This window comes from Pestalotiopsis fici, assembly GCF_000516985.1.
Source record: "Pestalotiopsis fici W106-1 unplaced genomic scaffold PFICI_Scf_9, whole genome shotgun sequence".
Lineage (NCBI taxonomy): Eukaryota > Fungi > Ascomycota > Sordariomycetes > Amphisphaeriales > Sporocadaceae > Pestalotiopsis > Pestalotiopsis fici.
The window spans coordinates 2,275,360-2,302,338 of NW_006917099.1; the positions used below are offsets into that span (position 1 = coordinate 2,275,360).

Consider the following 26,979-nt stretch of genomic DNA (forward strand, 5'->3'; position numbering starts at 1 on the left):
AAATGTGCAGTGATTGAATCGGAGGAGGGACAGACAAGTGGGATGGATGAATAGAATGGTGGGGTGCTTTCATAGTTACCAAATCGCTTCTGTTGATAGTGGATTGATTGGCTGCGAGTGACTCACCCTAATCTCGAGGCTTGGGCCGCCGAACTGCGGTGATGTGCAGTGCAGATAGGTGCTGTGCGAGGCCCGAGCCAAGCTTCATATCTGTCTCATGGGTATCATCAGCATCAGTCATGGAAGAGTCATTTTCCCAGATACTACGCAAATAAGAAACTCAATCGGGTTGAAATCTACACAGGGGCCGATAAGCGGCCTCGTAATGTAACTCTTTGGGCTTGTCAATATGAGTGTTCTTCGTTTCTTTCGTCAGCGCACTCACCGTAATGAGATCGTTTGTGAGGCAGAGTGTACATCAACTCAGCCATGGCTGCTAGATTACTGATATCAACAGAGACAGTCACAATAAACCGAGACCAATACAATTTCCTTGCAAAAGAAGAAAATCTCACTAGAATCTCAAGCTTCACCTTGTTATCACTATTCAATCCACATCACTTATCGCCATAAATGGGATGCTACAAGGCACGTTTCATATCATTTATTATACTCCATAACCGTGCAATAATTGCAGACATCCATCTCTCATGTGTACTTGCCAAAGGTGGAATATATGCCAACCTCCCCAAGTCAACCACATACAACCACAACTACTAAATCGTGGGGACATTATTTCTGTAGATCCTTGCTTCATAACTTATATGCCACCTCAAACTGAAAATGAGCAGACCAGGGAATAGACGAGCCAAGTGTTTTTACAAAACATCATATAAAAACAACGCACCGGACCAACGGAACCGAAAGAACCCAGTAGCGGAAATCAACACGATAATTACAACATATTAGTCTTTCCCTGGCCCATCTCATGCACAATTTTCCTAGTTGGCAACCTCCTCCTCGACCCAGCCGTTCAGGCCACCTTGAATGGCCAGGCCAAAGCCGGAGCCCATACCGCCGAAACTCGACTGGTATTGGTGACCTCTGCGCTCGCCTTCGGGGTGTCCAATGGCGCTGACAGGGCTGTTGCCGCCGTTGTCAAAGCCAGGGTTGAAGACGGGCAGACTCACAGCACGGTTGTGAGATCCACGGGGTCCTGGAGCCAGCAGGCCACCAATAGTGGTTGCGGTAGGGGTGCCATTGGACCCAGCATAGCCGTTGGAGATGCTTGCCGATTGGCCGTGGCCCAAGTGGCTTTGCTGAGGAATGTCCAAAGAAAGCTCATTTGGCGACGAGGCAGCAGTACCGAAAAGAGCAGCCTGCTGGGAGCTCAAAATGTTGTGCTGCTGGTGTTGTTGCTGTTGAGCTTGCTGAGAAACTTGGCTCAGGTACATGGTCAACGGGTTGTTTCCTTGGCCAAACATGTTTGAACCACTGCCAGCGGACTGAGGCGAAGTGGCGCCGGTGGGGGAGACTCCGTTAGAGCCACCGTTGGGCGGCGGGGAAGCACCGTCACGAGGGGACTGGCTCTGGTTCTGCTGAAGCTGTCGGGGCTGGTTGCCACAACGGTCCTTGCCAAAGTTGACCTTGAACTTTCTGTACTCCTCCTTGCTTCGGATGGCCTCAATAGCCTTGATGGCGTTGGCAATGTTGGTAAAGTTGACAAAGGCGCAGCTCTTTTCGCGCAGAGTGTTGACCAGTTCAATCTCACCAAACTCGGAGAAATCTTGTCTCAGGCGCTCCTCTGTCCAAGTATCATCGAGGTTGCCAATATAGACGTTTCGCGAAGCACCACCACTGACGGCCAGAGCAATAGCAGGAGGCAACGGGCCAGAGTGCTTTCCCCAACCAATCTTCAGGCGGCGGTTGTGAATCATGAGACCTTGAAGGTTACTCAGAGCATAGAACGAAGCGGCCGCAGTCGGATCGATAAAGGTAACGAAGCAAATGTGCTTGTCGGGGATGTAACGGATGTGGTGCAGCAGACCACCGCGAACAACATTGCAAATCTCCTCAATGGTGGTCTCTGGGTGAATATTGCCAAGGTAGATGGTTCGGTTGCCGAGGTTGTTGATGCCGCCGGCCGTGGTAGCAACAGCCGCCGCAGCAACAGACTGCTGAGCAAGGGCGCTGGAGATGACCTCGCGGTCTGCACCAGTAAGCATGTGAGCATAACCGGGATTGATGCCCAGGTATTGCGCAGCATTCTGCTGTTGCGTCTTGGAGACATAGGCGCACCGATCCTTGCCATAGTATACTCGGCGGGGAGACTGCCACTTGGGCTCCTGAGGCAGCTGCTGAACTGCCTTCATGGCATTAGCAACAGACAAGAAGTGGATAAAGGCAATGTTCTTTTCCCGGACAATCTTGATCGTGTCAATGGCTCCAAACTTTCCTAGGTCCTCGCGCAGCTCCTCGTCGGTGATCTCTTCGGGAAGGTTACCGAGATAGACATTGCGAGAGGCGCCAGACTGCTGGACAGCAAGGGCAACCGAGGTCGGGACCTGAGAGGGCTTGCCCCAGCCAATCTTGATATCCTGGCCCTTGATGCAGAGCTTTTTCAAGATGGCATCAGAGTGAAAGTGAGTAGCAGCATTGGCGTCGAGGAAAGAGATGAAAGCGCAGTTCTTGTCGGGGAGAAGGCGGACGGACTCAATCTGCCCGCTACGAACGTGGCCCAGGATCTCCTCAGCAGACGTGTCAGGCGGAATGTTACCAAGGTAAACGGTTCTGCTAGTTCCAGTGACCATGGCAGTAGGGCTCATCTGGACAGGCGAGGTAGGCTGCATCTGCATCTGCCCGCCCATGTTGCTAAAGGCACCGGTAGGAGACTGAGGGGCAAAGAACTGGGGTGCGCCGTAGGTCGAAGGAGAGACAATGGCCTGGTACTGCTGGGGAGACATGGGCTGCTGGACTGGGCTGCCCATGCCATTGTTCTGGTGCTGACCGCCGTGCTGACCTTGCTGGTACCCATTCAGGTTCTGGAACTGGTTGTTGGCAAAAGCAGGAGTACCAGGCTGGAACGGGCTACCAAGGAGCAATTGAGAAGGAAGCAGAGGGGTGAACTGCATATCAAAACCAGTGCCAGGAGTGGTCATATCCTGAGCATTGGTCGGAGCAGGAGGCTGCTGGTTCATCGACTGAGTATTAATCGAGGGAATGTTACCGCGGCGAGGGTGTCTATCGGCGAATCCAGAAATGTTGGAAGTAAAGGCACCGTGAGAGAAACCAGTATCGCTGTTGGAAGGCTTGGAAGAATGACCAAAGCGGCCACCAGAGCCCTGAGAGGGCCCGGTAGGGATCCCAGAGACTGAAAGGTCCTGCATCCCGAGTAGATGAGGAGGGACAAGGCTGTCCCTCGATACGTGAGATAAAACCGCCGTTTTGGAAAGAATTATCGTGCCCGGAATAAGGCACGAATAACAATTGAACAAGCTGGCGACCGAATTGAAATGCGCAAACCAAAGCGGTTGGCAGATTTACAATCAAGCAAGGCCGGTAATATTATAAAAGCTGCTCTAGGCTGACCGAACAAATGGTAGAAGCTCGAATTTGTCCAAAAATGGCGGCCAAACTCGAGGTCAGGGGGTATCTCAAGTGGGTTTTTTGAAAGAATTACTGAAATTGGCGATCAGTAAAAAAAGTATAGGGATATTGACCAAGTGCAACAGGTCGAAATCCACTGTATTGAATGGCAAGAGATTAGGTGCCGTCAAGCTTGAAGATTGTAAAACAGGACCGCTCGCTAAAGATGCCGAACAGAGTATACACTGTATCGAACCAGGAGAACTACCCAAAAAGATGGGTTGAATTGGTTCGAAAGAGACGAATGAATATTGCCTGTGGTCGAGGGGAACTGATCAAGGTTTCTTTGACCCTTGGAGAAACGGTAGGTCTAGGATATAGTCGTCCAATTCGAGCCACGTCAAACAAAGGTGGACGAAGCGACTTTGACTTCCTCCCAAAGAAAGTGAGCGCGTAGAGGGACGGCCGTGAACGAGCGTCGAGAAGCTGGACAAACAACAAGGCGCCCCTTGTGTCTCGGAGAAGCTGCGCACAAAAAAAAAAGTCGAAGACCAGGGGGTGGAAGAAGGAGTGGTCAACGAAATATATTTCCTTCTCGGCCAGAGCTCCGTTCTCCAGCAGCCAGGAGGCAAGTCAAATCGTCGTCGTCGTCGCTGGCGGGACAAGATGAGTAAGCTCGAAGCCGTACCGTAAATATGTAAGGATATTACGAAAATATAGTGAACGAGTGTAGGCAAGGAAAAAAAAAAGACGGAAGATGGAGAAAGATCTAAAAAGCGGAGACCTGTGGTTGGTCGGGAGAAAAAGGATCGAATGACCAGAGGAGATTGAAGAGCAGGTCAGAAGCAAGAGAGCGAGCGAGCGTGAGGGAGAGGAGAGCGAAAAGGTGGAGGCAAAGGAAGGAGACGAAGAGAAGGGAAGAAGGGGAGATTGGAGATGGGGTCTTTTGGTAAAGGTGATCAACCAGGAGCCAGCGACGGGCCCCAGAAGGTCAGGACCCGATCACCGTTCAGGAGGAGAGGCAAGCGAAAAGGGCCCTGAAGGAGAGGCGCCAGCACGAATACGGCAAGGGCCACTGGAGCGAAGAACCGGGGTGGTTTGGCGCAAGACTGCCCGAGCTGGCCGCGCTAAGTTTAATGAGTCCATTCAGGGATCAATCCCCATTGTAGCGTGTTCTTTTAGCGGCAGGGGACCTGCTGTGCTGTTTAGACCGTGTCCAACACACGCACGCACACGAGTATCTCATCTAACAGGTGATGGGTGCATATGTACAATGTATAGGTATGAACTTGGTGGGCGAGGGTGAAGGGGGGGCACTCTCGCTGTACCTGCAGCCACACATGTATCTATCTACATGGAATACTACTCTCTCCTGCAGTCAATTGCATTCTATCACCACGCGGTTCTAGGATTGCCGTCTCTAGGTAGAACGGATCGGCGGTGGGCTACTCAAGTATTGAACCTATTGAGGAAGGGAGTTGATCATGGAGAAAAGAAGCGCAGCCTGCTGACGGCCAGGGTGCCATTGCCATAATGTGTAACTCCTTGCATGCTATTTTGCCTCGCTGTAAGTGAATGAATGCTAGATATGGAGACAAAAGGCTACAGCAGAGCTCAAGCTCAAGCATTCGGGTGCTGGCTGGAGCTTAAGGGTCCCGAGGTCTCTCCATTCTTTTGACATGCAGCAGCTCCAACTCAACGGCAAATTGAATAAAGTCTTGACTTGCACTGTCAACGGTCGTGGATGCACATGTACAACCTAACCTAGGTACTGGCCTATGAAGCAGGTACAATACTTGCTCAGGCACAGATCTGAGGCAATTAACAAGTTCTCTTTCAAGTGAGCTATTGTGATGCCGTCTCTTGACTCTTTACACGATGGTAATGGGACTACTTTGTACACAGCTGTAGCTTGCGAGCACATGTTGTCCAGGAACTGTTATATGCATGGATACAATATTGAGCTCCGAGGAAAAGAGCCCAGATCTTCAAGTTCACAAGCAGCGGACCAATCACCGTTGGCGCGTGCATGTCCATTCATTTGGTCGCTCTATTTAGTGCCATGGCCAAATAGGGGGTTCACTGTATGTACAGTGGTAATATGTAGTGGTATGCAGTACCCGAGCTGGCAGCCCGCTCTCTCAGCGATGCAACGTACCTGCTATACCTGCCATTTTCTGTGTGATGGATGGGTATTATTGCTAAGCAGCTCGCGTCTCACCAGATTCAATAAAAGAAGTGCCCAAGCATTTTTAGTCAAAAGGCAAACTACACACTTACGTCGCCTAAGAAACACAATATATTTCGCTTAACATTACACTCTCTACTAGTACCAACGTATTCAGGCTCGTGGATACCTATATACTTTAAGCTGGCCATTATTTGTGAACTGTTCCCACCGCCATTGTAGCAGAATAATTGATCGATCGACCATTGCAACAAGAAATGTACTGAGCCTGTTCACGTGTGAGGCCTCCTCCATCTCTCAACAAAAAAAGTCAAGACGAGCCAAGCCCGTCAACTTCAGTTGACCGTTTGACCAAGTCTCGTCAATTACATGTCATCCATATCCATAAAGTATCCATTGATGCCAGGTCCTCGAGAATCTAGCCTCTGCAACACGGCTCCCTGGTCGCGTGGAACGAACACGGGCCAGCCGCTGCCATCGTTCCTGGAGAGCGCTATGCCCGGATGAAACATTTGGCAGCCACTGCCATCCACTATCGTGTGTACGACGCCCCCGGGGACGCTTGCGTATTTCTGGAAGCTTGCCCATCCACCAGACAAGACACCTGGTCCAGAACCTCTTTTTTGGAAGAACAACATAAGCGAGTCATGCCAAACATGGTGACCTAGATCAAAAGGAACAATTGCAGACGTTGCCTTTGCCGAAAAAGGGTCTTGTCCATGATACGATATACAAGATCATTATTCTCAAACCTGCACAGCCAGGCGCAGCATTATCCATTCGTCCATGATTGAACCCCTTTCGCGGGGTTCTCCTCTCCTAGCGTACCTGGCACCTGGCTTCGGATCTCTAGCTTTGTGCTAAGTTGGCTGTCAACCTGGGCCGGTGCCGCTCTTATACAGTCCATTGCCAGATTTGGATCGCACTGTATCAAGCAGCCATTCTCTTCCTTTTCTTCACCAACTCTCTTCCTCTTTTGAGGCTCTCCGTGCAAGCTATCGATTCGCAAGTTGCCAATCCGATTCAATGTAACCCATCAAGCCATAGATTGAATGGTCTGGTGTGTGTGTCGGGCGAGTGGGGTCAGGGTCTATTCTGGGCGACAAACTCACACCCCCGAATGCAAGACGCCCTGCGTCAAAGATGGACTGATGGCAACTTTGATGCTTCTGGAGTTGGCCAGTGGACATCAGATCGTCGTTCGTAAAAATAAAAAGCTCAGACGCACGAAAAAAGCTCAGACTTTTGAGGCTCAAAGAGACCAACTGGCTTTAACACGCATTAATCTAGCCCCACGTGCATAGTGTTCTCCTCCGGCGCTCATTATCCACTGGCAAGGTGAGCAAGTTGGACAGGATCACACAGCCATTGTCCATTATTCTTTGCTTGAATACTCGTCACAATCATGTACCATGATCATGCAGTGGTCAGTTGAATAGTTTCACATTACAGACGTAATAGCATTCATCTTTGGCATTGCAAAAGGTTAACTGACATTCTCACCTCAAAAGTCCAGGTTGGTGAGAAGATCCCTTGATGCCCCTGCCGAACCCCCTTTACCCAAAAGGCTGCCCTTGTCATCTCCACAAGACCCTGGCGGGCGCGAGCTTTCCCAAAGGGAGGTACCTACTTGTGTGCACAAATTAACTTTACTACGGCAAGGTACCCGAGATGCGTAATGCAATTGAGCACACCATCCGTTGTACAAAGTAGGCACGGTATGGGATACTGTATACTACGCACTTATACCCGGCCCATCCTGCCGACAGCTTCGTTTTGTCATGAATTCTTTTTTTATCTTCAACACTGTCGGCTAGCCTTGGGTGAATATTACTTTCCATATCGGGACTGTTTTGTAATTGTCCGCCCTAAATTGTAAATGTAACTGTCACGTGCTCTCAGATTGGATCTGCAAGTCAAACGTTTCTCGAGAACAACCATTTTGACAGGTACCCAAGACACTGGAATGCCATCCTAGATGAGCATTAGATGGGAGGACAGAGAAAACAAGCCGATTGGACAAGCGGACTTTTCATACCATCGTACAAGTGCCTTTCTAAAATCGCCGGCTCAACGCTCCGGCTATTTCTCTGCAAACTGGCGCGCTATTGAGCTACCACTACAAAAACTATTTACAAGATAGTTTTGTCTTGGGAGGGGTTTTCACAATTTCCATTTCTCTGTATTTTTCTGTGCAATGGTGCAATATCCAGTTGCTCGGGTCTGTGTATTGCTGTCATCTGCGGCTGGAGGCGGGTGTCATCCAGGGAAATGCTGTGAGAGTGTAACAATGCGTGTGACACCTCGGGTCTTTTTTTTTTCCCCAAGAAATATGTGCTTCAATGACCATGTGACCGCCATCTTTGCGCCCGAGTTGTGCTTGATGCAATTAGACGACGCTGATAAAGTCCGAGGAACCACGAAGTCGTCATAAACTTCAGATATACTAGGAACTATTGCTCACTTGACGTACGGCGCATCAAACTGGTGGTAATAGCAAAAGCATGTTGTTTTGAACAGCAAAGGCGCTAATAAACGCCCAAAAGTTCTTTATACCAAGATATGGATATATACAGTTTTATCGGCTCTGCTGCTGAGCTGTCATCTATAAATAGACCATGGTGGTCACAGCAATCCATCTTTGCGTATATACTATCTGGACGATCAATATCCAGCAGGCTCGGGCTTGCTTGGGAATGTAGGCTTGTCAGCACTGGCTCTGCACTGTCCCCTCCAATCCTGCGGCACAAACTTGTCGACAATAGCCTTGAATGCCTCCTGCAGTCTGTGTTAGTGATATGTGTCGCCAAGATGAAGGAAATGATTATCAACATACCAATGTGCAAAAGCTGTCGTCGCCATCAAGATGTTTGCCTGCTGGTTTGCAACCGGGGACCTTCATGACTTGATCATTGTAGCGAAGTCTGACATAGTAGCCGTCCAACTGGGCTCGCTCATCTGCAGCCAACTCTTCCGTCTTCTTGCGGCCGATTCCTGGTGGTGGCAGCCCCGGCTTCGTGGAGGATCCAAATCCAAAGACGGAACCGAAACTGCTGAGCCAGCCAGACTTTTGCGCCGAGGATTCCGCGGGTGGGATCGTTGGTTTCGTGGTAGCAGGCGTAGGGAGATCAGCTTTCCGGAACATTTCAATTGCAATGTGGCTCGTGTATGGAGGCCACTTGTCAGTGTCAAAGGTGCCCATGCTTGCCAGGACCGCAGCCAACGTTGTATCATGGCAGCCGCTCATGCCAAAGCGTATAGGCGTTGCACCCTTTCCAGCCTTGACTCCGCCAACATTCAGATTCTGTGCAACCTCGTACTCGCCGTCAGCAGTGCTTCGCTCAGCCGATCCTACCATTCTTGAAACGACGTCGCCCATGAGCCCTCCAATGCCCAGCATGCGGTATTCTTGGCTTTCCTTGTAGCCGGCAAACCACTCCTCTACGCCAATCTTTTCGACAATTGCCAGTCCCTTTTTGTCATAAAACTCCTTGGGCAGCCTGGTCTCTGGGCCATGTGCCAATGTGCTGTTGACCGTATCCATGATTCCGCTGAGCCTGGGCTTTCCATCTACAGCAACTCGTGGGCTGGCCTCGGGCATCCACTTTCCGTACAACTTGTTCAGATATTCCATCTCGTCGGTCGTATTCCATCTATCAGCCGCCCGTTGTGCAAAAGCACGCGATAGGGCAGCGAATCGGCGGCAATTGCTGTCGTTTGGGAAAAGGGTCTCATCGGCAATGGACCGCGTGAGAATGGTTGGGGCAGGAAAGTTTGGCGCGCGGGTGCCGGCAGGATACAAGCCGAGAAAAGTCTCCTGCAAAGACTCTAGAGCTCTGGGGATCGGTGTGGCGCGGAGGTATAGGCTGTCGGCATCGTTGATGGTCGAGGGCAGGAAGCCCAATTGGTCCACGTAGAGGCGGCGTAGGCGAGAACCCAGGTTGAATGTCGTTTCCCTTCCCTTGTCGGTGAGCATGCCCATGTCGCAAATGGCGTCGAGCTCGCCACCAGGACCCGAGGCTATCACGGGCTCGTCGTTGGGCCCGAATGCCTCGAGGCGGCGCTTCCACTCCAATGTGGTGAATTGCGGTGACGTGAACGAGCCATCCAAGACGGCATTGCGCATATGCCGCACTGCGTTGCAGTAAGGCCAAAAGGCGGGAAGGCCGGCATTGGAAAAGCGAGCAGAGACGGGCGAGCGCTCGCCATGTCGTAGAAGAATCTGGACAAACTGAAGTTTGAGGTCAGACGGATACAGTTGCTTGAGCTCTTCCTCCGTATACGGAGCGCGGGGGGTGAGGGTTGTCATGGTCAACAACGGCCAGTGTTTATAGAAAGATCAACTTGGAGCTATCAAGTAAGAATTGAGAGCAGTATTGGTGTCTAGAATTGCCTCACAATACTAATCAGAGAAGAGCTTCCGGATACAAATAAAAGAGAACTTTATGGGCCTGCCAATTGTCGCCCACGTTCATCCAGCAGCCCGGAAGTTTCTAGGTTCTCAAGGTATCGTGAGCTGGGGCGCTAGGTGACGTCGATCAGGTCATGTCCCAACTGCGAGCTCTCAGTGGTTCGTTGTGATAAGATACAGCGGGAGTGTTGGCTGTCTAGCAGGGGTTAATGGGAGCTCCACCCCTGGCTGCGGGCTTGCTATTTGCGCTAAACTCCGACATCAGAGCTACAACCAATAATCGTGAGTGCATTGAACTTTTTCCTTCTCTTTTGGTGTTGTAGAGTATCTCGAATCTCGACTTCTCGCCCATCATCGATCGCCGATTCGAGCACCCTAGATGTTATGAGGGCAGCTCAATCAGTTTGTCTCATCTGTCGCCACCGACTTGCGACAAAGGCGGCCGTGCAACCACGGCAATGGCGCGCGCAACTGTCGTCTTGGCCTGGCGCTTCGAGCGCCGCAGGTGACGGTTCAGTCAAGGCAGCATCTACAGTCCAGACGGTCCAGAACACAACAGGATTGAACAGTGGTGATTCTGGATACGCACGCCCCGAACGACCTGCAGAGGTAGGACGGCGAACAAAGCCACGGACGACCCCCAGGCCCCGAGGCTCCAACAGTAAGAAGACGGCGAATGTCGATGTCGCAGATCTCTTCAGACAGATTGTCGACCGGCCGGGCACGGAGAACAATTCGCCTGAAACGGAACATGCCAATTACATTAATATCAAGCTGGTTCAGGATGTTGGCAAGTTGCAAGATATGCTGGATGCCAAAGCTCCAATATCAGATGCTTTCAAGTTTCTGCAGACGACCCTGTATCCCGCCACTCAACAGGAGGGTATCATTGTACCCAAAGTCTTTTATACTGTGGCGTCGAACCTGCTGCATGAGGTAATACACATGAAGAAGGAAGACAGTCTGAATCCCGATTTGCCTCCCACTGCCGAGATTCTCGGTATTTGCGCCCACCTAGGAGAATTCAGGGCATCCGACTGGCTTCCGCTGGCTGGGGAACTGGTCAAGTACCTATGCAAGATGAAGACGTCTGCAGATGACTATCCTTCCATTGAAGCTTTTGAGGACCACCTAGGTACCAAGAACAAAATCATTTCAGACCTTGTTGAGACCTGGAAAGTTCTCTCGCTCCCCAGACCCAGACCCGGGAAAATCAGAGCTGATGCCAGTGAGATCCTCGATGGCTTCTGGTTCCCGAGACTGGACAAATTCGCCATCACTAAACATGCCAGATCAAACAACTTTTCTCTGGCTCTTAGCAGCTTATTCCCCCAGCACTCCCCCAATCAGCTGGGCGACAAGCTCTCCGTCCTCGCTATTGCGACACTCACGCTTCTGATCGATGGAGCAAGGAGCAACACGAGCTCGAGGCGCGGTGCTTTGCGATTCATGACAAAGGTGGCTCATTTGATCAAAGCAACCGGTGTAAATGAAAAGGCTCTTCGAAAGGCCATCAAGATCACCTATCCTTCAATTGAAGGTTATGTCATGGGGCAATGGCCCAAGTTGGAGGAATACATTGACGAGGTCAATCGGTCGTCCAATCCATTCGGTGAACGTCAAGGATCTTCAACGACCTCGAGGGCGGCCAAGGGCTCGCACGATGCAAGGTATTTCGAAAAGAAACTGAGCCAAGCATACGTGACTCGAAATTGGAGCGAGGTTGATCGTCTTTGGCAAGAGTTTTCTGGCGCTCTCGTGCAAAGCACCGCGGACAAAACATCCACGCCCAACCAGAGCCCTCACATCTTTAATTCATTCATCAATACTTATATGGCTCTCAACAAGCCCGACAAGGCTATCGAGGTGTGGAACACTCTGCCCAAATGCGGGCTCAAGCCAACGCTCAAGACGTGGAATGTCATGCTCGATGGCTGCAAAAAGGCACAGAACCTCAAGGGGCTGACAACAGTCTGGCAACGCTTGATCAGTTCCGGGGCCAAATTGGATATGCCAATATGGGTTACCAGGATAGCCGGGTTGATGGAGTGTAATGATCCGGCTGCTGCCGTCATGGCACTCGAGGAAATGGCATTACTCTGGCGTGAGGCTCAGCAAAAGAAGAACGTGCATGCCGCTCCTCTCACCATAGAGCCCATCAATGCAGCCCTTTCGGGACTGATTCGTCTCAACCACCATTCCGCCGTGCAACGTCTGCTAGCCTGGGCAAAGGAACAAGGCATCAACCCAAACATTTACACATTCAATCTGCTGCTGCGGCCGCTCATTATCGAAGGGCGTGATAAAGAAGTCGAGGCAATTTTCAAGCACATGGAGGCCCTGGGCATCAATGCCGATCCGGCAACATTTACCGTGATCCTTGAGGGGACACTCAACAAGCTCGAGGCCTGGGACCCACAAAGACAAGTCGAGATTGTGGCCACCATCTTTGACGACATGAAAGAGGCCGGCCTCGAGGCAAATCATCAAAACTATGGCAAGATGATTCATTTGCTCCTGCGCTCTGGCGATCGTGCTCAAGCGTCGGTCAAGGCCGTCTTGGACCACATGTGGCAACAAGGTCTAGAGCTGTCGCCGCATATCTACACATCGCTCGTTGAGCATTACTTTTCACGCAACCCTCCCGATCTCGAGACTGTCAATGAATTGATTCAACGCCGGCGCCTGCTCGACTATGACGACATGGACCGTATTTTCTACGACCGGGTCATTAAAGGTTATGCTGCTGCTGGAGACCATGAAACGGCGTTTAATATTTACCGCAGACTCAGCTCGGCTGGTTTCCTCGTCAACCTTGATGCTCAGTACGAGCTTCTGCATGCTCTCCTCTTGGCAGACAGGCGCAATGATGCCCGAGACATGGTCGAGGATACGGTCAACAGATATGCTGAACACCGTGGTGAGGGCAGTTGGCTGGGTCATCGATACTGGCATACTGCCGAGAGGAATGGCTTCATCGACTGGATACCAGATGTTCGTGGTGGAAAGGCCGTCATGCGGGATCCACAATAATAGATGATATCCAGATAGTGTGAGAACATTTATAAATAGGAAAATCTCCAACTTTTGCAATAGTATATATGCAGTGTGGAAAACTGAAGCAGACAATCATTCGTGCGTGTCATTACGTTCTTTTAACCCTCAAACTACCGGGTACAATCACTGTCCCTTTGGATAAACTAGCACATTTAAAAAAAAAAAACCAATGGTCAATAGACAGATTAGGTATCATGGAAAGTTTATATACGTGGGTTGCAGCTAAACAAGCACTTCACGCTAATGCAAGGTACCGCTGCCAATTATGACGACGTCGAATGATGGGCGATGGCGTTGCTATGATGCATACAAGTCCTTCCTCGACATCATTGATTGACAACTCAAAGGTGTTTGCAAGCTTTTCGTTCCTAGATATATTTTACATTCTGAATACACAAAATTCTAGTATTTGAAAGACATAATCTCTATATCAACTCCTTTCACTACCATACTGTCCGTTATCAACCTCCACAGCAATCATGTCGCGGGCACTGATATCAAAGTCTCTGCGCCCTGCACAGCCAATACTAGAGTGCAGGGCTGCATTTGGCTTACGTCGAGCCCCTGCATATATCCATACCTCGGTAGCACGGCCAGCCGCTGCCAACTTGAACCCAAATACCATCTCGGCCATTACGGAAAGGGAGAAGCTCATTACTGGCGAGGCCGGCCCAGTGGCGGATGGTCCAACAGCCCAAGCCCAAAAGTATGCTGGACAGCCATTGACTTCAGCCATTGTCGCAGATATCATGAAGGGCGAGCAAATACTCACCGGCCTCAACGGTCCCATATCTGGCGGCCCCGCAGCTCTCGTGCAGAGGATATTTGATGCTGTACGTAAACATATGCGAGGATATTGATGACACTGTTGATTGACATACATACCAGGGCACGGGAACAAAGCATCACTCGGGAATGCTGGATTCGGCCACCATATCCTCCATCACCGAGGCGGAGAAGAAGCTCACTGGCAGCGCGGAACCGGTCAAGGGTGGCCCAACAGCGCAGGCGCAAAAACATGCCAATGAGCCCATCAACTCTCAGAGCTTGCACGACATCACTGAAGGCGAAAAGAAGATTACGGGCGGTCAGAGAGTCAAGGGCGGACCGACGGCAACGGCTCAGAGTGAGCTTAGTCGGAGTCGATCATGAATGTTTTCTAGTCAATCAGACCAGACTTGATTGTCAGGTTATTGTACAAGTAGATGAATATTGTATCGAGGAGTGATGAGATGCTGGATGTGGGGATTGAGATTAACGTATTAATATTATAATATCTATGATGACGCTTTCAATACGGCGCTTATCCGATCGTTTCCAAGATTGGTCAATCTATTGCCATCTGTTGAATTCTTTGCCCAGCAATTTCCATTGTCCTTGGCGGTCGCGGCCGAAAGATCTTACGTCATGTCAGTACTTGAAGCTGTTTCCAATATCGAGGCATCTGTCTCGGCGAAAGACGGGCAGGAAAACTCACTCGTATTAAAAGACACCCCTTTGCAGGTATTGCTGCCCGAGTTGTAATTATATGTCGAACATACCCTCAAGCAGTCCTCAAAGGTGTATGTCGTGGCGGCAAACAAATCAATACCAGTGTTACCATTGCTGATCGTGTCAACACCGCACTCGACCGCGTAGACATATAGGTGCCCGCCACTGATCTCCATGGTCTGGTTCTGTCCGGACCGCGCATCGCAGTCAAAAGCCACGACCACATCCGTCGTCGGAACCGAGAGGGCGCTGCTGTCTGTCGTTTGGCTGCTCGAGGACGATGTTGTTGTCGCTGTCGCCTTGGGCTGGTTGCTTAGAGTGCTTGATGCTGCGCCCGTGGCTGAGCTGTCAGACGCGGTTGCATCTTGTGCGTCCTTGGCATTTCTGGCGAGGGAAGGAAAAAAAGTTTCAGTGTCAATAATTCACCCACTTTGCAATTTTCAAAATTGCTTGTTTCTTTTCTCTGCGGTTAAACTCACTGTGAAGCTTTTACGCCCAAGGCTCCTCCTACTGAAGCGCCAATCACTACCAGACCGAGGACGATGAAGAAAATAAAAGTCGGTAGTGCGAGACCGCATATCCGTCTTTTATCTTGCTTTTCTTGCTGATCTGGTGGTAATGGCTTGTACTCGCCGCCAGTACCATATGCTGCGCCATGTGTTGTTACTTGATTGGAATCATCATAATGACCCGGTTGTTGATATGTGTTGTGGTTTGTCGGATACGCGCCATTGCTGGGCGAATATGAGCTGTAGCCCAGATGGTTCACCTCGGGGTCCACCTGTGTCGTCGTGCCATTGCTAGAGTAGACAGTCTCGAGATCGGGCTGGTGGACTTGGTATGACGAGACCAGATAAGCCGGTATGCGCTCCTTGAACTCGCCGCGGTTGAGCTCTGGCGCTTCACTTTCCCTGGCCGGTGAAACCATTACTAAGACTGTGGGATTTCTTTTGTTTCCTTTTTCGTTTTTTTTCTTCGTTGTCTCTCTTACTCTTACTGTAGCCAAGGTGAAAGGGTTGGGAACATACGAGAGGAACTTACGAAGGTTTTACGAAAGAAGTGACAGAGAGAGAATCCGCGGGAGTGGTAAACGACTTCAAACTCCGTACACCCCGGAAAGGGACCTTAAGACAAGAACACGATCCTCTTTTTCCTACTTTCCTGAGCCTCCAAGCCCCCCGGCCAGCTGCTGACCCGAATATGCAGCTCTCGTTAAGAACCCTGCCAGCCAAGCGGCTGCGCAGGGGTAACGAGGAAATGGGCGAATGGTAGCTCAACGGCCCCCAAGCGAGATACTTAACTTAACCTTTTTCCCCATATTGACTACTATTATACACCAATCCAATCGCTTCAGGGACTAGTTTAGAACTTGTAGGATTTGCTGTGTTCTTGTCCGTCGGTCTGGGCCCACACCCCTTGTTCTACATTCATCGCGTGGGAGCCTTGCAAAGAAAGAATTCAGCTTTCCATGGCCCCCAAGATTTTCGAGATCTGAATACTGCTTGACTCTACTAAGATGGTAGGACTGGATTGCGCAGTCTTGTCATGCACGAAGTTTGAAGAAAGAGAAAAGAAAAACGTAATGCATGGGAACATGTACAGGGATTTCTCTAGCAATTTTTGGCGTTTACGAACGCGTTGCCGCGTGGATCTCGCACTTGGTTGGAACTTTATCTTCCACATTTTGAGTAACATTTCTAATGTCAAGGAAAGACGCACCTATGCTTGTGTGTAATTATTAATTGGTGAGCCCACTAAGTCAAAGATGTTCCACACAACCTGTTGAATTCTGTTATGGCTTGATTTTTTCTTTCTGAAATAAAGTGCTATTTTAAGGTTACCACAACCGTGCTATACTGCTTGTGTATCCTTGCAGGAGACCGTGGCTAGTGTCGAAAGTGGCTTACACAATCCATGTTTGTATGCGAATTATCAGCCAAGGGTGGACTGACGGCCCAGAGCGAGCTTGGTCTCATTCGGTAATCAACTACGATATCATTATTGGACTGCAACAAGGTGATTGTTTATATAAGATGAAACTGTGCTGGAGGATCAAATTTGCAAATTGTTATATATGGTATGAGAGTACTTTAATCATGCCTTGAAACATCGCGTCCACTAATACAATTGACTTGGGAGAGCTGGTATTACTCTTTCATTACTTTCAGTAGCTACACCAGGAACGTAGCTAGTACGTGATAATCTTCACGGTCCATCCGATTGCCCTCCGTAGTGTTCTTTACCCAGCAATTACCATTATTGTTTTTCTTTGAGCTCACAGCATCTGACTCTAGTCAGTATCTCATTTCCAAAGTTTCTTTATCTTCTATTTTGGGAGGAGGGGTGGGTGTCACTCACATCTATTGAAAGCTATCGCCTTGCAACCGGTGCTATTAGAGTTTTGATTGTACGAAGAGCAGACCATCAAGCAGTCTTCAAAGGTGTATGTCGTGGCGGCAAATATGTCAATACCCACATCGCCAGTAAAGCGGACTATGTCCTTGCCACACTCGACGGAGTAGCTGTACGTCTGCCCATTGGCCATTTGCGTAGACTGATGGTCATCTTCTAATGCAGCACAATCAATATGTATATATAGGTCCTTGTCCGTTGGCGCGATGTAGTTGGATATGTCTGCCGACTGCGTTGTAGTTACAGTTGCTGTCGCTGCTGTTGTTGCCGTCGCCTTGGGCTGGGTGCTCAGCGACCTCGATTCTGCACTGTCGACCGAGTTTAGAGCTCCATTACGATCCCTGACATGGTAGATATTAACCTAGCACTCAAAATTCCATACCCTACTAATATGAAACTCACTTTGTAGCTTTGAGACCACCCAAGGCTCCTCCTATAGATGCACCTATGACTATCACAGCGACCACAATGATAAAGATTAAAGTCGGTAGCGTGAGCCCCCATATCCGTTTCTTGTCATCTCGCTTCTTTTTCTGATCTGACGGCGCCGGTTTGGGCTCGTCATGGTCAGTAGGTGCTAGTTGCGGATCACCGGTGCCAGTGCTCGAATATGTGCCGTAGCCCAGCACCTCAGGGTCTACCTGCCCGATCCTGACCGCCTCGAGATGGGACTGGTGATTTCCGCCGCCGCGGTTTGCTGGATCAACCTGCTGTTGATATGGTCCCAGGTTGGAGGACGGCATGACCTCCTTGAACTGCCCATCGTCCCGGTAGAGCTCTGGTGCTTCACTTTCCATAGCAGGAGACTGCATCATTGGGATGTTTGTTCTCGTTCCTGGTCAAGCCAGAACAAAAGTGCTAGAGGCTCGTGAAAGAATCTGCGAACAATTATACAAAAGGTGAGAGGAGGATCCGTTGGAGCGTCAAGAAAACTTTTATAGTATGTTGTATTCCCCAGAGGACTCTTAAAAAAAACACGACAAGACAATGACAGAATCAAGTTGGCTGGCGGCAAAGCCGCTAATGCGGATATGTAGCATTCGTCAAGAACAGTCTCCAGCCTTACGCGCAATACTTTGCCAGGGGTTGGCAAGGCGAGCAAGGATTTCTGGCAGTTATCGAATAGTAGCCCAAAGCCCCCAGTAGCCAAGTGAATCTGTGAACTCATGCCCTGTTTCTATATTGCTCAGAATGGGCCTCGGCAATTGTACTACCTCACCTGCATGTATGTTAGACTAGAACCCACAACCGTATACCGTCTATCGTATGGGGAGTTGGAAGGGAGAAATCTCCTCGTACGGCCCCCAGTCTTGTCATTGTTGAGAACTGATGAACTCGACGGGTGTTTATTGATTATAAGTCTTGTCATGCAAGATACCCGGACAGCATGAGGTTTGCAAGCAATTCTTTCAAGAGGCCTTTATGTTTCTAACTGATACTTCTGCTGGAGTGAGACAGGGCTTGATTAAATTAATCATGATTTTGCTTTCTTGCTATTTATCATACTATCCTATAGTCGGGTCCACCAAAATGGCAGGCGCTAATGATCTCTATAGAGGTACCCATCATGAGTACATATGCACAGACGAAGCCGGTGACATGAAAGAAATGGTCCTTTACAACAAGTTTTTGCGGAAAAGCCCAAGTAGCCGCCGCTTCTCCGACACATGCAGAAAATGCTCTTGGCAAATATGGTAGACTCGAAAATTATAGGCTGCCAGGCCACATGGCGTCAAAAGATACTATGCACAATCCATGTTGGCATGCAAATCATAAGCCCCCCCGGTCCCATGATACCACCCACGACTCTCGGGTGAGGCTTAGCATTCAGCCCTAAGGGGCGTCCGATCAGCAGCTTTGGGTAGTAGCGCTCGCTGAAGAAGAAACTCCGCAAAGGATATCCTGCTGCGCCTGTATGTGCTCTGCAAAATACTGGTAAGTGGCTCTTGGCAGTGACTTGTTTTTCCAAGTTCATGCAAGTGCCAGGACGATACTAGAGAATCTGGCCGAATAGTGAAATTCTTGGCAGGTTAAAACAGCAGTATCACAAGTGACCTTGTCATTGACACTTGTTAATGGGTTTGCCCATCGTTTTTCATCCATGGTGAAGAGAAAAGTTTTGGTAATGGTTCTCTGGGTACACTAGATGCTAGGTACTAGGCCACTCTAGTCTAGGGCGGCGCGGGCCGCTATTGCCACCAAGGGGCGAGCAATGTGATTTTCCCGCATTATCGACTGTTGGATCATGTCGAATATCAAAGACTGGGTGGGTAGGACCCATGCATTTGCCACGTCCATCAGTCAATCAACAGCCAAAGTAGCCTCGAGGTGCAACATTGACAGCGACATACATTCAAGCAAAGCCTAGCATGCCATTCTTCTCAAGTTTAGACATATCATGTGCCTCTTGGCGCTGTGTCTGCACGTCTACATAACGAGGCCATAGTAAATTGGGGGGAAACCTGCATGCTTTTGGCTCGTAACGGGACCAATCCGCTGACTCTTCTCTCGCTCATGAGCACTGTTAGCTGAATGGCACTTTATTTTCCAGCTCGAGATTTTCGGGCATTAATCGTATTTTTCCGCGTTGTAACGGGTTCCAAGACCGTGCTCTCTGCGGTCCTGGAGTCTTGTGGAGCCTCGTCTTTCATAAATCATAGAACAGTTTCGTGGCCCGTTCGCGCTCCTCATCATCTCGGGTGTTCGGCTCGCGGATATTGTCTTGTCGTAATTCACGATCGCGGGTCACGAGTGCGTCATCATTGGAGACCATGAGCAGCTCTTGCGGTATTGCGCCAAGGACACCAGGATAATATCAGAGATTGGATTCAGCATGATAAGCAAGGAAACAAACCCGTCAACCATGTCAGTCTTCTTTCAAGGAAACATGTCAAATGAAATGAAGAGCCAAGTTTCTTCTCTTGAGTCAATCCGTGATCAGTGGAATGTGCTGTGCTTTCGCGAGTGGATTCATGCTCCCAGGCATTGACCATATGCTCGGCATTTTGAGCTCTTGAATCTGCCTTTATGACCTCACAAACATCACGTAACTAAACGAGAATTGTCTCTAGAAAACTCTTGGAATTTGAATCGTGTATTCGCCACAATGGACGAAGATATTATCATTAGCTATAAATAGCAGCATCACAACCTTTCCGATGTTGCAAACTGGTAATGTAGCGAGTGACGTGGTTTTGACGTGGTTTGCCTTTTTCTTTCAGCCCTCCATGCGGCATGCATTGTCGTTGTCGTTGTTGTACAGTCTCTGCTTCCGCTCTTCTGGGCACAATCTCAACTGCTACTGTGCAGCCTTCCACAAACATCAAGAGCCTCCGACTCGGCAGGCAAGTTTCGAGCTCGGGTCTTTGCCCTTCTCCCCAGTCAAAAAGAACGCCCAACCAATGCTCCTCATTCGTGAAAGTTCAATGACAAGGCTTATCCTGTCGCCAAACCCAAAAAAATCCCTAAAATCATACAGTCGAAGAATCCGCACAAAAAAGGGTGCGATGAAATTGTTGGTTTTTCTTTTAGAAGAACCATGAATTATTTTGTCTCAGCTGCCATAGCAACCTCGGCGTTCTTTCTCGATCGCTCATACTTCAAGGACGTGTCGCCCTTCCACATGGTGCCCAATAAGCTGTCCCAGAAGGTGAAAAAGGGCTGAGAAAAGTTGGTCTTGATGCCCCAGCTCTGGTGGTGAATGTCGTGGTAAGTGGCATTGTTGCCCGAGATGTGCTGCAGAGGATCCCAGGGCAGCGCGTATCCACAGTGGTCATCCACTGTCTTGATGGTCGAGGCGCAAAAGAACACAATACCTTGGCGCGCAGTCATGCCAGTGAGCAGGTAGGCAAGACCAGCGCCAGCAGTGTCAAGAATGAAACCTTCGACTGGGTGGTTATAGAGGGCACCGTATGCGTAAGGGACGTAGAGTCGGTGGTGTCGCGAGTGCCACTTGGCTAGAATCTGGTTAGCATTTGTCTCAATAGAATCTGGAGCACTCAATTTCCACAACGTACTGTACATCCACTTGTTCATGTGCATGGCGCGATGCAAAAAGTACTGCCATGTGTCGACAAAGGTCACGGCCAAGAAGAACTGCAGTCCTGGGACAATAAGATAATACATGGTCTTGGCAACCGCCAGTTCCCATGTGGCAAAGGCAGGTACGTCTATTCCGTCGGGTCCGGCGAGTCCGGTGGTAAGGAAGGGGTAGTGCCCGCCAGACAAAACTCCAGCCAGGAGTGGGTGAGTAGCAGACATGTTCTTGGCGATGCCAGCAGCGTTGAGGCCGAGCAATCCGAGCACTGCCGGCAAGGCTCTTTGCGCCAGACGGATTCTCGTAGCCCAGACAGCCACGTCGTAGTCCTCCTTGCCCATCATCTGCGGAGGGTCCATCCAGCCAAGTATAGCGCCCACGACTGTTTGAATAACCTGCTGAAGAATGACATCGCGAAATACCTCGTACCGGGTAGCTCTGTTTCTCGAGGCGATCTCGGCGGGCGTATGTAGGCGGTACTGCGGGAACAGATCGTACACGTCAATGACGTGAAAGATGGCCGAGACGGCCCAGTAGGCGAAGATGGGTGCGATTAGAGAGAGGTAGAAGTCGTCGAGTCCGGAAATTAGATGAGGAGCGGGAGTCAGCTCATAGGACGGTAGAGGCGGAAGCGCCTCTGGCATCGTGATGTTCGAGGCCATTGAGGCAGTTGGCGGTGGGAGGAACGTTGAGAGTCCTTTTGCGTCAAAATAGCCGTTGCCGCTGGTGTTTTTGATATCTCAACAAGCTCGGCGACTCCAGCTATTGCTTGCTTGTAACCGCGGCGCCGGTGGTGAACGCGATTATGAATGCGGTTGAAGCGGGTGGCCGAATGTCGATGATTGGTCGCGGGTGGCGAGGGGATTATGTATTGGTCGAATGTTCTATATTGGTGGCGGTATTCGATTTGAGCTGAAAAGGCAGCGGAAGCAGCAGATGTATGTAAGCTGAGGTTTTGAAGGAATGAATAATTTAAGTTTTTGGAAGTCGGTCAGACCAGTCGAGGGGCAAGGCAGAAAGGAAAGCGAGGAATTAAAAAGAGGACCGCAGCAGGATGCGCATAAGCATCCGATGGTTGCAGGTGAACTACTGGGTACCTAAATAGGTAGATATACCTGATTTTTTTGGTTGGAAGAGGGAAGGTTCGGACTGAACTGGTGACGATGACGGATGGACGGAGTTCTTTTCAATCTAATCAAGAGAGTGATGAGAGAGAGACTGGGACGAAACTAGGCAAGGTCCTTGCTGCAGGTCTCCGTGCTAATTAATATGTAGTAGGTATCAATGCCTGTCTGTACCTTGTGCCTGAGTGGATGAATGAATGGTACAATGTTCATCAGTTCTGCTTCTGCTTCATGCCCGCTGCTGCCCGTCTGGAGTCTTACTAAAGCCCGAAGAAAACCTGCTAAACAGTACTAATAATTAATAAAATGCGCGCCAAAAACTGCCAATGGCTGATGACTGCCCAGTGGGTTGGCATTTGGAACAGGCGGCGAAATCACCCTTGTTCACGAAATGCCGATAGCTCCGATGCCCTCCTTTTCCTAATTTCAATTTCGCTTGTCCGCGGCCGCCTTGCCTCGCGAACTTTTTTCTTTGCCATGTCTTCCGGCATCGCCTGTTTTCGCGATTTTGTGGGGGCCGTTGGATCGATTATGGGACGACACTTTGGCGACTTTGGCATCTGGTGACAGATCATAAACTCGACGAGTTTGGCATGATGGAAACATTCTGGATACATGTTGCTATGTGCTGCAGCCAACTGCGCGTCGTGTATACCCTCCGTGACCTTTTCGCTGTCCTCGGCGCGCGTTTTCCAAGCATATCGTGGTGAATACACAGGTCCCTTCCAACACCAAGCGGGCACTCAACACTGGGCAAACCAGGTAAACCGGGGCATCTTCATATGCAGATCACAAAGGAACCGTGGAGTGCAGCGGGCTATTAGTAGTTAGTTTTGTGCCCGAGCCTGTTCTCTGGCACTTATACACTAATAAAACCTCAATATGGTAGAGTGGCAAATTGGCCCAACCTGGCGCCGACTTTGGGACTGGCGGCGCCTCGCGGCGCTTGAATAAGAAGCTCCATCATCAGATGATAGTCACGGAGCTCCCGCCCTGTAGTGTAGCAAGACTTTGTTCACCGTCTTGACCATGCAACACAATAGGGAAAGAGGAAGTCTAGCAGAATACCTATTCACGTCCATTTAGGTTATCTTCTTGAATGTTGCTCGAATTAGAATCGATTCATTATGCTGGGCATCATCAAGTCTCCAGAGCATGCATGTGCACTTTGTTCCGCTTGTCAACGAGTCCTCTCAAGAACAAGGTCCGGGCGCAAATAATGCATTAAATTGAACTGTAGTAGTATTTGTTTATGTAAAATACCAGCATGAAGCCGAAAATCTTAATGTATGAAATGTGCATCCCACTTCAAAAGGCCCAAACATTGAATGCAAAGACCCAGCGCCGCGGCCAGACAACCCGATAACGAATTCTTCTAGACCGCGATAGGCTTAGATCCTGGTCTTATCCGCTATTGGTTAGCTCTCTCCCCAACTGCCTTCCCACTTTTTCCGTGTCTGCGGCCTGTCAAAATTGAGCCAGAAGGTATCGATTTTTGTTGCCCCTCACCTTGTTGATACCCTTCGCGAGGTTTGGCTTTTTTTTTTCCCCTTGGGACCTGGACCGACGAAACTTCTCCACGAAAATATTCCTCCCTCCTCATCCATTCTTCCACCACCAACCCCTTCTACCTAGTATCTTGTAAGCGTCGCTTCGCTCTACCGTCAAAATGATTATCTTCAAGGTAAGTTGCCCTCATTTCCATGTCGTTGCCTCTTTCTGTGGCCGACAGTCACCCCGCAATCTTGTTTTGCGACTCTGGCTGAACCCCGCAATCACAGGACATCGTTACCGGCTCTGAGCTCATCTCCGACTCCTACGATCTGAAGGAGATCGATGGCATCCTCTATGAGGCCGACTGCGCCATGATCTCGGTCGGTGGTGAGACCTTTGGTACGTTGACCCGCTATAAGAACCGCACATCTTGTGAGGCTGCCATTCAATGCTGACTGCTTTCTATTATAGACACTGGTGCCAACGCTTCCGCCGAGGAGGCTGAGGAGGGTGTCGAGGACGGTGTCTCCAAGGTCAACAACATCATCCACTCCTTCCAGCTCCAGGAGATGCCCATGGACAAGAACGGCTACAAGGCCCACGTCAAGAGTACGTTCCTGTCACAAACACTCGCAATAATTGCCTGCAGGCAACCCGGCTTGGACCAGAGGCTAACCCTGCCAAACAGCTTTCATCAAGACCGTCAAGGCTCACATTGAGGCCGACACCACGAAAGATGCCGAGACCAAGGCCGCCGAGCTCGAGGCTTTCAAGAGCAAGGGCCAGGCTTTCATCTTGAAGGTCCTCAAGAACATTGGCGACTACGAGTTCTACATTGGTGAGGCCGGTCCCAGCGACAACGACGACCAGCAGTAAGTTGCCCCCCATTGAAAAAGATGGAAAAGAGCACCAAATCTAACCACAAATGCAGCGTCGCTCTCCTCAACTACCGTGAGGATGGTGTTACCCCCTACTTCACCTTCTGGAAGCACGCTCTCAAGGGTGAGAAGGTTTAAAATGGGACACGAATGAATGACATTTATGGGGGGTTGCGCGAAAATACTTGGCATAGATCTATGATATCGCCAACATTGCGATGATCACGGCACGAAAACAATGAATTGCATCATGATACTGTTCCAGTAATGACACTAGGGGCACCACAAAATAACTTCATATTCCATCCAAGCACCTTGTCCTCAATAATTCGTGATTCTTTGATTTTAGCCGTTCAAGTCGATCTCACACTTTCGCAGATGTACGACAAACCACTAACACGGGTCGTCCGAGTATCGTTGTAATTATTACATGTGGTCAATTCTTCAATGTGATAAATAATCTATATTACACCTTGCGCCGACCCAATGCTATTCTATGCCATACTCTTGAGCTCTCAATGACCGTTGTTGAAATCTATACACTGTCCAAGACTGAAAACGACATACAATCTCCACCACTTAAAAGGTCGGTCTTGTGCTCATGGGGACCGGCGGCGGTGCGCCCGCAGTACCGCCCGCACTCAAATCAGGCTTCTTCCTAGGCGGTGGAGGAGCCGGTTTCTTCTTGCCTATCGCGGACGCCAGATCTCTTACTGACATGGACCCTGCCGACTCTGATGCCGGCTGTCCATAGGCCCCTGCTGTCGCGTCGGGACCAGCACTAGCTTGTTGCGCCGGCGGCGTAACACCAAATCTCTGGCCGAGGCTGTTGGCGGTTCGGAGCCCGCCTGCGACCTGCTCCCCGTGGCGCTGACGGAAATTATTTGCTGTGCTGGCCGCAGATTTTGCATCCGAAAAGGAGACGCTCGAGGGGTCCTTGTGAAATTGGGACGCCGTCTTTAGTGCGGCCTGCTTTTGCTGCCACGTCGTACCCTGTGATGGCGGTGGAGCTGGAGAAATGGAAGTAGCTGGCGAGCGAGGTGGAGGCGGCGCGGGGCCGGTCTTGTTTCCACCGATTCCAAAGCCGGGGACGGAGATGCCGGCCGCTCCCAATCGGCTCGCTGCACCTTGATTTAGGAATCCGCTTTCTGCTGTCGCTACAGGCTGAGGCGTAGGCGTATGCGTCGCAGATCTTGATGGCAGACTGGGCGATGCAGTGCGCACGGGAGAGTTTGTGCCGGATCTGGGAGGCAGGCGAGGTGGGAGAGATGGCGGCGGGCCTTTTGTGATGGTCCCCGAAGCGGACACCGGCGTCCCAGCCGAAACGGGCGAACGGCCATCTGCACCATCTCGTCGTCCTGGCGGCGGTGGAAGGTGTGCTGTAGACAAGCCCGTGGTATCGAGCTGCCATTTCTTGGGCGCGGGCCTAGGCGCTGCTTCCATGGGACTTTCTTGCTGTGGTGCAGCGCCCGGAGACTGCTGCTGCTCGAATCGAGCCGGGGGAGCTGGTGGACCTGGTCTTGTCGACGAAGGCAGTGCAGGCGCATAAGACGACGAGGTTGGAGGAGGAATGGGTGCCGAGGGATCGCGTTTGGGCGGAGGAGCAAAGGAGGCCGGGTCGCGCAGGGACGATATCGGGACGGCGACGTGGGAACTGCGATCCTGGCTTGAATCACCGCGACCCACGAGACTTTTCTGAAAGATTGCTTGCGTTAGCCAATTGAAAACCAAGATCCTACAAAAGTAGTCGTTGGGCTCGACTGCTTCTGGGAATTCGTAGGTGGCATACCATCTGGCCCTTGAATGTCGTCCCTTCCTTCTCTGGATGCCAGCCATTTTTGGCAAGGTCTTTCCATCTCGAAGACATGATTACTGCTTGAGCGTTTGGTTTGCCTAACAATGAACGAATGCGACAGTATTACAAGAAAAAGAAATTCATTCTTGCCATGCAGATAGGGCCGAGGGAGGTTTATCAGATGCGTCAAGCAGAAGCGGGCCGTCCGTTGTCCATACTAGCTCAGCCGGCAGTGCTAAAATCAAAAAGTGGGTATGACGTACGACGCCGAAGAAGCGCTAGAAGTCGAGGCCCAACTGGTGCATACAAGGGGTCTTGATGTCTACATGCCAAGTTACACCGCATCTAGCAGCCCATTGTGTACCTACCTACTTTGAAAGCTAGAGGTCGAGTGTAAACATGACCGTCATGGCTGAATGATAATAGCTGTAAAATGATTGAGGAAGTTTATTCACAAGATGGATCATGAACAGGGTCATTCATGTCTTACTTATCAATTGGGAACTTTGGGCATTAGCCAGCATTACCGATATGATATGCTTGCAGCGGCCAGGGAACACCCCTGACA

The 26,979-nt window shown here is 50.2% G+C and overlaps 9 protein-coding genes across 9 annotated transcripts; 3 read left to right on the forward strand and 6 right to left on the reverse strand.

The window, feature by feature from the left end:
* Positions 1-941: 941 nt before the first annotated feature.
* PFICI_12115 (uncharacterized protein) lies at positions 942-3,326 on the reverse strand (the record flags this gene model as incomplete). Its single annotated transcript, XM_007840696.1, has 1 exon — positions 942-3,326. One exon carries the CDS (start codon positions 3,324-3,326, stop codon positions 942-944), a length of 2,385 nt encoding a protein of 794 aa, XP_007838887.1.
* A 5,051-nt stretch (positions 3,327-8,377) lies between these two features.
* PFICI_12116 (uncharacterized protein) lies at positions 8,378-10,022 on the reverse strand (the record flags this gene model as incomplete). The annotated part of the gene is made up of 2 exons (XM_007840697.1): positions 8,378-8,491; positions 8,550-10,022. The coding sequence occupies 2 exons, from the start codon at positions 10,020-10,022 to the stop codon at positions 8,378-8,380; spliced, it is 1,587 nt and encodes a 528-aa protein (XP_007838888.1).
* Positions 10,023-10,508: 486 nt separating this feature from the next.
* PFICI_12117 (uncharacterized protein) lies at positions 10,509-13,157 on the forward strand (the record flags this gene model as incomplete). Its single annotated transcript, XM_007840698.1, has 1 exon — positions 10,509-13,157. The coding sequence occupies one exon, from the start codon at positions 10,509-10,511 to the stop codon at positions 13,155-13,157; it is 2,649 nt and encodes an 882-aa protein (XP_007838889.1).
* Positions 13,158-13,660: 503 nt separating this feature from the next.
* Positions 13,661-14,333, forward strand: PFICI_12118 (uncharacterized protein; the record flags this gene model as incomplete). The annotated part of the gene is made up of 2 exons (XM_007840699.1): positions 13,661-14,014; positions 14,070-14,333. The coding sequence occupies 2 exons, from the start codon at positions 13,661-13,663 to the stop codon at positions 14,331-14,333; spliced, it is 618 nt and encodes a 205-aa protein (XP_007838890.1).
* Positions 14,334-14,663: 330 nt separating this feature from the next.
* On the reverse strand, positions 14,664-15,600 carry PFICI_12119 (uncharacterized protein; the record flags this gene model as incomplete). Its single annotated transcript, XM_007840700.1, has 3 exons — positions 14,664-14,690; positions 14,723-15,056; positions 15,152-15,600. 3 exons carry the CDS (start codon positions 15,598-15,600, stop codon positions 14,664-14,666), a joined length of 810 nt encoding a protein of 269 aa, XP_007838891.1.
* A 1,422-nt stretch (positions 15,601-17,022) lies between these two features.
* On the reverse strand, positions 17,023-17,896 carry PFICI_12120 (uncharacterized protein; the record flags this gene model as incomplete). The annotated part of the gene is made up of 2 exons (XM_007840701.1): positions 17,023-17,425; positions 17,487-17,896. The coding sequence occupies 2 exons, from the start codon at positions 17,894-17,896 to the stop codon at positions 17,023-17,025; spliced, it is 813 nt and encodes a 270-aa protein (XP_007838892.1).
* A 2,731-nt stretch (positions 17,897-20,627) lies between these two features.
* Positions 20,628-21,782, reverse strand: PFICI_12121 (uncharacterized protein; the record flags this gene model as incomplete). The annotated part of the gene is made up of 2 exons (XM_007840702.1): positions 20,628-21,040; positions 21,101-21,782. 2 exons carry the CDS (start codon positions 21,780-21,782, stop codon positions 20,628-20,630), a joined length of 1,095 nt encoding a protein of 364 aa, XP_007838893.1.
* A 2,131-nt stretch (positions 21,783-23,913) lies between these two features.
* On the forward strand, positions 23,914-24,754 carry PFICI_12122 (uncharacterized protein; the record flags this gene model as incomplete). Its single annotated transcript, XM_007840703.1, has 5 exons — positions 23,914-23,928; positions 24,026-24,137; positions 24,210-24,347; positions 24,427-24,610; positions 24,670-24,754. The coding sequence occupies 5 exons, from the start codon at positions 23,914-23,916 to the stop codon at positions 24,752-24,754; spliced, it is 534 nt and encodes a 177-aa protein (XP_007838894.1).
* A 441-nt stretch (positions 24,755-25,195) lies between these two features.
* Positions 25,196-26,483, reverse strand: PFICI_12123 (uncharacterized protein; the record flags this gene model as incomplete). Its single annotated transcript, XM_007840704.1, has 2 exons — positions 25,196-26,311; positions 26,406-26,483. The coding sequence occupies 2 exons, from the start codon at positions 26,481-26,483 to the stop codon at positions 25,196-25,198; spliced, it is 1,194 nt and encodes a 397-aa protein (XP_007838895.1).
* Between the last annotated feature and the right edge of the window lie 496 nt (positions 26,484-26,979).